Raw genomic sequence first — 9,473 nt, 5'->3', positions numbered from 1 at the left:
GCAAGAAAGAGATTACAAGATACAGCGCTAGTGTGACTCTGTATATCAATAAACCCAATGTTGAATAATGGAAACCGTTTATCAAAAAATAAATTAAAAAAAGTGATAATTATTTCTATTAAAAAAAAAAAAAAAAAGTGAATAAAAGTATCCAGTTTTCAGTATTGGAGGATAGCAAAGCAGCTAGTCTTGAAGGGAAAAGTGGTTCCTCCTATGAAGGGAAACCTATAATGACAAAATTTAGACTAAAAAAAGTCTAATTTTTTTTGTCTAATTCCTGCAGCTGAAGAAGTTACGCAACGAAACGCGTTCTGCATTTGGCGCCCAGCCTGGCCAGGCATGACTCTCTTCAACAGTGAGTTTTTCTATTAACCCGAGGTGTAGTGGGGATTGCTACCTAACCACTTTGTTTTTGTACCTTTTAACATTTGTGTGTTTGATATTTTTGGGTTTTATACATACTTGTTTTATTTTTTATATACATATTTATCCATAACATAATAAAATAATGATTTATATATCTATAGGTTGTCTTAGTGCTGTCTTTTTTTAGTCTAATATATAGAAGAATGCAAATCAATGATAATTGCCTGATGAAAATGAAGTACCCTACTTCTAAACAAAGTGCAATTTTACTACTACTGCAACTCTTTGACTGTCCTTACTCTGGGGAAACTTTGTTTTCTTCTCCTTCTTCAATATCTATGATATTGTGGTGAAAAGTAAGTCCTGCTCCACAGGGCTGCATGTGCCTATGATCTGTCAGTGTCTGCCTGTCCAGGCCCAGCACCCTATTACTACTAATACTACTACTGCTGCTGCTGCTGCTGCTGCTGCTGCACCCGAATGCCATTACGAATAATAAAAACAAAAAGGCCCCTGAATTTCATTAGAACTGAACAGCCAGGAAACTAAAATGTATTTCCCGAAAACAAATGCAGCAAAAACGCAATGAAAATTTTGTCCGAAGGGACTTTGCTCACCTTGCACAAGTCTATTTGTGAGTACTTAGTTATGCATTCTTCCAAAGTGAAAGCACTTACCTGATTCAAGCTGCAGTCCTGCAGCAGCAGTTGCCCTCTTCCTCATTGGTCTGACAATTCTTGACATGGACTTTCCCCATTTTTAATTGAACTATGGGTTCTATACTAATTTTCCTCTAGCGCTTTCAAGAAAACCAATCGGGCAATACTCATTTCCGTATAACGCCTTTGTTAAGTTAGTAGCGGAGGATATGCACAAAAGAAGTGGCCTGTCAGGCCTGATCGTTGTACAGTAATAATAAATAATAATATTAATAAAGTTACATGTATAATGTACTTTCAAGAATGCCATACAAGCTAAGCGGGCATCAGAAAGTTCTAGAATGATCTAGACTTCATCAACTGTATTCAGAAACCAATTCAACATTTGGATATAACATAAGTCGACTACCAGCCATAAAATCCTAGGAGACATGGCATGCGCCATAATTTTATTCTGCATTTCAGTTAAACAAACATTTGAAAAGCAAACTTTTTTTATAAAACGCAGAATGAAATCTATATAAAGAACGGGAGGGGCTTCTCTTGCATTTATACCTGTATGTGTAGTAGGTATATCACAAAAACTGCTTATAGCCTCCAATGTGCATATGTTTTGGCAAATAAAACAAAACATGGAAAGATTTGTTAAACTTATTTGAATACCAGATCGTATGCCGTGAATGATTAAGCACTGCATTAATCTACAATTCATAGCTTGCTTTCTTCCATATGCTAAAGTATATTTAATCTCCGCTGCCTTTTATACAGTTGATTCCATTCTGCCCACAAGCTCAGCTACTAGGCATTGCTAGAAACCTATGTGTTAAGCAGATCATGGCCTACAACCCGCTTTATAAGATCCATTTCAAAATCAAAGGCCATAAACGCATTTAATCAAGCATAGCAATCAACAAACACGCTTTTCTAATGTAAAGGCTTTAATGGGGGGGCAACATCTGGTGGGAAATCTGGTTAAAGTAAGGATGGGAAAAGCTGTATAGGTTTTGGGGGGGGGGAAATTAAACTATGTAATATAGCAAAGTAGAAGAATATTTTTTCAACAAAACAAACTAAACAAGACTTTACATGAAATAAACAATCGCACCCTTTTTTCATAATTCTTCAAAAATAGAATTAACACAAAAAAGTACCAAATAATTCCCGCATCACCCAGATCTTTAATTTTCATTCTTTTACAGAATACAATAAACTATGGGCTATTGCTCCTGGCTGTTTGTCATGTTCTCCCCAAAGCCTTGGACTATAGTAGGTCTTACCAGTGATAGTCATGTGAATGTCCTCCTGTACACACTCTTCATCTTCCATCTCCTCATCCTCATTAACCCTTTCTTCCCTGCGTCTCTTCAGCTTTCTCATGCTGTGTTTTCTGCACCCAGCTCCCCTCCTGTCGTGTTTCCTCTTCATGTTCCTTGAAACATGAAGCCCCCCCACATAGTTCACAGGTAGTCAGACTGAAAGACAAGCCACCTGGAAGACCCCCTCCCCTGCAGGATCTGTGATGATGACGGGCAGGGTAGATGCAGGATCCCTCTAGATTTCTATGCAGCTGACTCCAGGGATCCAGGCTGCTAACAGTTCCTTGTAACTAGCGGCATACACAGTGCAGCAGCTGCCGCTGTTATCCCTCCCCCTACCGGCCTCGTTGCTGTTGTTTTTAACGAGACTGATTGAGATGGAAAGCCTCAGCACGCCGATTGTACACACCCCTCTCCCCCCCCTCCAATCTCACTGTACAGAGGAGGGCTATTTGGATAACTACGGGGCAAACGATTCTGGGCCCGGCTGGGTCTGGAGGTGCGGTCTGGGCGACACAGGCTGGTTAGATTGGCGGAGACTCGATGACGTCACAAGCAGCGTGTTCCTTATTGTTGTGTGTCGTAACGGTCTTGCGAACAGCAAGGGCTGTTTGTGTGACGTGTACAGCTGTCATAGATTTAGCTTGCCATTACATTGACGTTTCCCTGCATTATTTTAGATTTGATTTGGCCCTTTGCTGCCACCATTCACTCTCACTTAAAAAAACCCCAAGGATATAATTGATTGAACACCTGCATTCAAGCAGGGTTTTGCAGACTAGCAGATTGTGTTAATCAGGTTGTCCAACTCATCTTATGGATCACTATAGTTTTTGTTGTCAGAAGTACCACGCAAATGCTTGATAGGCCAGGTGATGCCAGTCGCTTCCACTTACTGATATCTAGTCTGTCAAAGCGTGGCCTCCTTCTGCAGGCACACAACCACACACTAAGTGTGGGAGAATAGCGTGCGGAGGCACATATGTCATTTATCGGCTACTGGCCTTAAAGTGCTGTGTTTGCATCCACACAAGTGGCAGCATGGGTACATTAGAGGCCCCTTGGTCACCCAATGGTCAATGCAAGACTGGAACACAGCAGCGAGATATTCTCTTTCATATCTCTAAAACTGAAAAACCAATAAACTAATAAATACTAATCTGATTAGACAATCGAGAGTTTATTTATAAATATATAAAATACTGTATACCCCCTTCGTGACAAAGGCTGATTCTATTTTTTGTACCCTTCGTGACAATGGCTGTTTTATCGTTTCTGAGGTGTTTGTGTTTAGCTGTAATTTTCTCTTAACCCATTTACTAAACCCACACAAGTTATATATTGTTTTTTTCAGGACAAGAAGGGCTTTCTTCAGACACCATAATTTTTTATATATGATGTAATTTTCTATAATAAAAATAATAAAATATGACGAAAAATTGAGAAAAAAAATTTTTTTCTCACTTTTATTTGAAAAATCTTTTATTCATCATAAAAAACTACTGAAAAAACCTGCTAAATAGATTCTACTATTTGTCCCGAGTTTAGAAATACCCAATGTTTTTATGTTTTTTTGCTTTCTTCTACACGTTATGGGGCAATAAGTACAAGTAGCGTTTTGCTATTTCAAAACCATTTTTCTCTGAATCTGGTAATTCTGTCTCCATGTGGTATTTGGGGCATCTTTGAAGCCAGCAAATTAAATTTACCCCACCAAACCATATATTTTTGAAAACTAGACACCCCAGGGTATTTTAGATGCTGATAGTTTAACCCTTTCCATGCACTAATCCTACCACCAACCCTTGTCAAAGTTTGTGATAGTAATTGTTTTTGCTGTTTTTTAAACATACTTTGTACTTCAGGTGTAAAATTACAGCTCCTGGTATGTTGTTGCTGTCACACAACACCCCGATATGTGTTCAGCAACATCTCCTGAGTACATTGATACCCCACATGCATGGGTTTGTCAGATTGTTTGGGGGCAAAAGGGCCAAATTTGGAACATGCCTCCTCAGCCGTATACCGCTGCATGGCAACAATTGCAGCAAAAATAGTGGGGAAGGAAAGGGTTAATGGCTCTAATAAAAAAAATTAAAAAAACCCTAAAAAAAAAGTACAAAAAAAAAAAAAAGTAAAAAAAAATGTAAAAAAAAAGAACCCCAAAAACAATTGCCACTATGCAAGATCACTGTTTATGCAGTGATCAATGGCAATGAAGGGGTTAATATTAAATGGGTGGCTCTTATAAGAGCCTTTGGATCAATATATATATATATTATTGAGAATACCTAAAAACACACTGATCTGTCTCTCTCCCTCACTAGAAGCAAGTGAAGGAGGGAGGCAGATCCAATACTGATCAAAGGCAATGTTTAGAAAACATTGCCTTTGATTTAGCAAATCATGATCACTCTTATGAGTGATCTGACCACTAGGGGTGTTATTCACTGGATGTCCATGACATCCAGCAACACCCCCCCCCCCGATGATGACAGCAGGCTCCGCCCCCGGCTTGATGGGCGCCGCCATCTTGAAACACCGCATGTGTTTCGAAGACGCCGGCACCGGGAAGGTAAGTTGAGCATTTAGGAAGCGATCGCGAGTCGCTTCCTTTGCTAAACAGGTGTTGCAAAGATGCCTCGATACTGAGGCATCTTAGCAACACCAGCTAAGCAAAGGAAGCGACTCGCGATCGCTTCCTAAACCCGTTTTTCGGCGGCGGGCGCCGCCATGTTTGAAAGACGTGCAGTCTTTCAAACATGTTTTTTTATTTGCTCCTAGGAGCGATCGGGGGGGGCCGGGAATGTTTTTTTTGGTGTTGCTCAATGCCTCGATGTCGAGGCATTAGAGCAACACCGTTTGAGTGAAAAAAATCGATCACGGATCGATTTTTTCACCCGTTTAAAGACGTGCCGGTCCTGGCACGTCAATTGTCATAATCGTCACGATTTTCGGTGACGTGCCCGGACCGGCAATTGTCATCAAGGGGATACACAACTGCACAAAAGTTGGCAAGAATAAGACACATGTTGGTAATAAAACACTGTTGGCTGTCGGTTTGATATGAGATTATTTTAAGGAAATTAGAACATTATACTTCCATTATTGGGGGTTTATCACCAAAATAAATGGTCTGCACTCCTGCATATTGTAGTAGGGTATTAACCGACACATGATCCAGTCTGTTTATGTCACGATGAAGAAAGTGGACTCTGTTACCTGGAATAAAAGATTAAATGTACACTATTAGCCACAATGATAAACAACAGAATATGTTGACATCCTCTGGTGGTCCATGCATTCAAAATAAAATAATAATAAATCTGCTATGGCCAATATATTTATATACTTGCCACATACAACTTAGTGAATTCACTATTCTATGATGTCATATCGAAGTCCACAGCCTTTTAAGAATGCATGATGTGGGGTACAGCGTGTTATGAGAAATTTGCTGCCTAAGCACAGTTTCTTATAGTGTAAACGGTTCATTTAGAGTTAGCAGTTGAACACTGGGGAGTCTGACTGCCCAATAATCTGATTGCCCCCTGGGTTTGCCACCCTATGCCTAGTATTCCTGGGCCAGAATTTGTCACTTTAGAAAGGCAACCTAGTGTTTTGGAAATAGACTACTTTCAGTTGAAACTTTTTTAAATAAATATATTTAATGAAAAAGACATTAAATATATGAGTCACACAGTTTGCCATTAAAATAAATATTAGGGAAGAAGACAAAGTTAACTAGCATTTTGAATATTAACTGTTTAATTTGCATACCTGGACCTGCTATTAATGCCCCACCCTGTTGTACTGGATCTCCTTGGAAATCAAAAGCTGGACTTGTCATTGCTCTCCACATACTTTTGATGCTGCCAGAAATCAGGTTTGACTTAACGTGAGGACTTCTAGCTACAGAAAAGAACCAAGATGAAAAAAAAAAAAAAAAAAGTATAGTGGAAAATATGTAAAAGTTAATCACATTGTTTTGGTAGCGTATGCAGAATTCACAGAAGCAGCAGAAAATAAAAGAAAGTCAATTCAAGAATCTGGTATTGCTCAGAATCTACAGGCGCTGGCTTACAGACAATACATAAATCACCAAAATATAGCAATTCACCAACAAGACTTGGATTTCTCATATCTCTACAGACAGAAGTAGGACAGAGAGAAAACTCCAGCTCTTTATGAACTACTACTGATTCTTCTGTAGCATGAGATGCCCGAACCGGTTTTAACATTTGACTTTTCACAGGGCCGGTCCATCTACAAGGCTATACTAGGAAGTTATCGAGAGTCCCAACATGCAAGGGATATTCTGTTGACTCTGATCATGGCTGATTATATCTTACCTAGGAGTTTGGGGCAAAAAAAATCACAGCCTGGAAATGAGCCAGCAAATTAAATAGCGATTCCTTTATAGAATGTTGACCATCTTAAATTTTTTAATAACATAAGGATGGCTTGGGTCATAAAAATAACTCATTATGATGTCAACTACAAAGGAAGACACTACTTACAATTTATTTGGCATTTATTTTTGGAGTAACCATAACATTCTATTTTCTTCCTCACCATCATGCAGTCCTAAGTAGCTATGTATTATATACATGACTTCAAAGGTTTCATACTTCACCTGATATTATTGATGTTTCACCTGTCTTCAGCCCCAGTTTGGAATAAATTTCTCTCTCTGCATCAACATATATTTCATGGGGATAACCAGTTAAAGAGCAAAAATTCTGCAAAAAGTGAAAATGTAAAAGTGAGTTTTGTTACCTAGTGGCATGCAATGTGAATCACAGTTATCCTCTATATCCCACATCCGTCTGTTTGCTCTTTGTTGTGCAGTCATACGATGTCTGAATTTCTTCAACTGCCTCTGATCTCAAATTCTTTGTTTGGAGAATTTCAATTTCCACTATTGTGTTTGCATAAGATTTCTTGTAATTTCTTATTGTGACTAAGCATCTGCCTAGGGATGGTGAGGGTATATTGCCACATTTCAGGGTGAGAATATACATAATTCTTTATAAAGTGTATTTATACAAAGCTTAACATCAATAACATAGTTTAAAGATATTATACTATAGTCTATACAGCTGAGTGGCTGGATTTCATGTTATCGTGATGAACATAGTCAAAGATGGAATACTTGCAATACAATGGAAGCATCACATTTCTGGATAACACAAATGTACATGGATGCACATCTGGACTAGTCATTGGACAGAACAGGTATGTTTTAAGTAGTTTAGTGAACAACTGCTGAAGTCATTGGAAAGCATCTATAGAAAACCAAGATGGAACCAAGATGTATCCAGTGTTCCTTTTAAAAATATAATAGTCCCAAGCTTTTTCTGTTGCAAAACTATACAAAACAATAGGTTTCATAAGTATCACCCCCTTTGAAGTGGTTGGCCAGAATCAGTGCTGGGTCACTGGTGATCACTTGGTTTAAATGTTTTGGGAGCCAGAGAGTGCTGCCTGTATGATGGCCGGTAAGTTAGCAATCAGAGAATCAAATACAAATTAGTCTTTACTGTTTTATTGGTGATTCATACAGATTTTGCACCACAATGCACTTGAAAATGTAAATGCTTTCATTATTTAAAAAAGTATATAATTACCTGAATGTGATGATATGATGCCTGCCCGATGACAATAAGTCTGATGTCCGCATTCTGCAGGAGTACAGATAACAAAAATAAGCTATAAAAATATAAAATGAAGAACCGGTTCTACACAATGCTTCCTTATTAAGAGTGTGAACAAAAGTAAATATGTGATAAAGCCTACTAATGCTTCACAGATCAAATGTTGCCTGCTCCCATACATATAAAAGACTGTAACAATAACAATGTCTGATGTGTAACAATTAACATAATAAAAACATGTCTTCATGCATTAAGTAAATAGCAACATTTCTATGTTGCAAACATACCTCCAGGAAACGTTTAGGGATCTTAGCCAGGTCTTCCACATATTCTTTACAAGTGTAGCAGAGGAAATTCTAGAATGAAGAACACACAGTATCCTAGCAACCTGTAAACAATCACTGCATCCCACTGACCTCTTCACGGTCCAACCCTGCAAATCAATACCGAATCCACAGTTTGGTTATATATATATATATATATATATATATATATATATTCTCCCCCCCCAAATGTTTTATTAACTATCAATAAAAAATAGTTGCAGGCATTTTTCTTAAATGTGTGATGAGTGATCTCCATAGAAATCAAAAGAACGTTCATCCTGCCTGCCCAAAGCACTTTGCTCTGGAATAACCCTCATCCATATGATCTCCATAGCAATCAATAGATCGTTCATCCTGCCCTTTCAAACTATAGCCCTAACAGTCTTGTATATTGATTTTGGGCTTCCTCTATGGTACCCTCTTGCACCGCATATATTTCAAGGAACACCTTCGTGCAATAAAAGATCCCTCCTGCCCTTGTGGGGTGCACTCAGTACCTGCCTAAGGCGCACGGGCGCATTACTTACCCGCACAAATACTATGATCGCCTTCTTGTCCCGGTACAAGTCCCCAAACATGTAGCTCCTTCCGGTTCTGTCCCTCACCAGGCAGTCTGCGGCTTTCTCCAGGTCCGGGTGATAGAGCTGCTCAGCCAGCAGCTCCTCTGCGCTCCTCCCTATCTGCTGGGTAACCGGGGGACCCACCGAGGCCATACTCCCTCTCACCATGTACAAGCTTCACTTCCTCAACTACAAGAAGTTGGAGGCCCCTAAAAACAATGTTCGTTGCCAGGCGCTGCCCCAGCAGTAGGGAGGGGCTTTTACTGGGAGCAGACCAGTGTTACCAGTATCTAGCACAGGAATTCCAACTGTTACTTGCTTTATGCACGATACACGGATATACCAGATTACATTAAAGCACTACAGTCTTAATATTATCAATAATCAATGGTAATAACCCTTTCCCGCCAATTATTTCATTAACCCGTTAAGGACCCTTCTCAACAATGACTTATTATTTTTTTTCAGAACAAGCTTTTTAGATACCATTATTTTGATTCTATCATATAATTTACTATAAGGAAATATAAAATATGGTAAAAAATTGGAAAAGGGACTTGTTTTGAAAAATCTTTTAATCCTCTACAAA

General features: G+C 38.9%; 1 protein-coding gene across 1 annotated transcript; it reads right to left on the bottom strand.

The window, feature by feature from the left end:
* Positions 1 to 5,435: 5,435 nt before the first annotated feature.
* LOC149300535 (peroxiredoxin-like 2C) lies at positions 5,436 to 9,037 on the bottom strand. The gene is made up of 6 exons (XM_089485028.1): positions 8,852 to 9,037; positions 8,286 to 8,354; positions 7,972 to 8,025; positions 6,978 to 7,083; positions 6,122 to 6,253; positions 5,436 to 5,563 (listed from the first exon to the last, which is right to left on the bottom strand). The coding sequence occupies exons 1-6, from the start codon at positions 9,035 to 9,037 to the stop codon at positions 5,436 to 5,438; spliced, it is 675 nt and encodes a 224-aa protein (XP_089341154.1).
* Positions 9,038 to 9,473: the final 436 nt, after the last annotated feature.

The sequence above is a fragment of the Sceloporus occidentalis genome, unplaced genomic scaffold (genome assembly GCF_023333645.1).
Source record: "Sceloporus occidentalis isolate IW3139 unplaced genomic scaffold, rSceOcc1.0.p SCAF_24, whole genome shotgun sequence".
NCBI lineage: Eukaryota > Metazoa > Chordata > Lepidosauria > Squamata > Phrynosomatidae > Sceloporus > Sceloporus occidentalis.
This window is presented reverse-complemented; position numbering and strand designations above follow the sequence as displayed.

Coding starts and splice junctions, on each gene's coding strand:
- LOC149300535 (XM_089485028.1), bottom strand. CDS start 9,037: ATGGCCTCGGTGGGTCCCCCGGTTACCCAGCAGATAGGGAGGAGCGCA. Junction 8,026..8,285: donor TCCCTAAACGTTTCCTGGAG/GTATGTTTGCAA, acceptor GTACTCCTGCAG/AATGCGGACATCAGACTTAT. Junction 6,254..6,977: donor TGAAACATCAATAATATCAG/GTGAAGTATGAA, acceptor TCTTTTCTGTAG/CTAGAAGTCCTCACGTTAAG.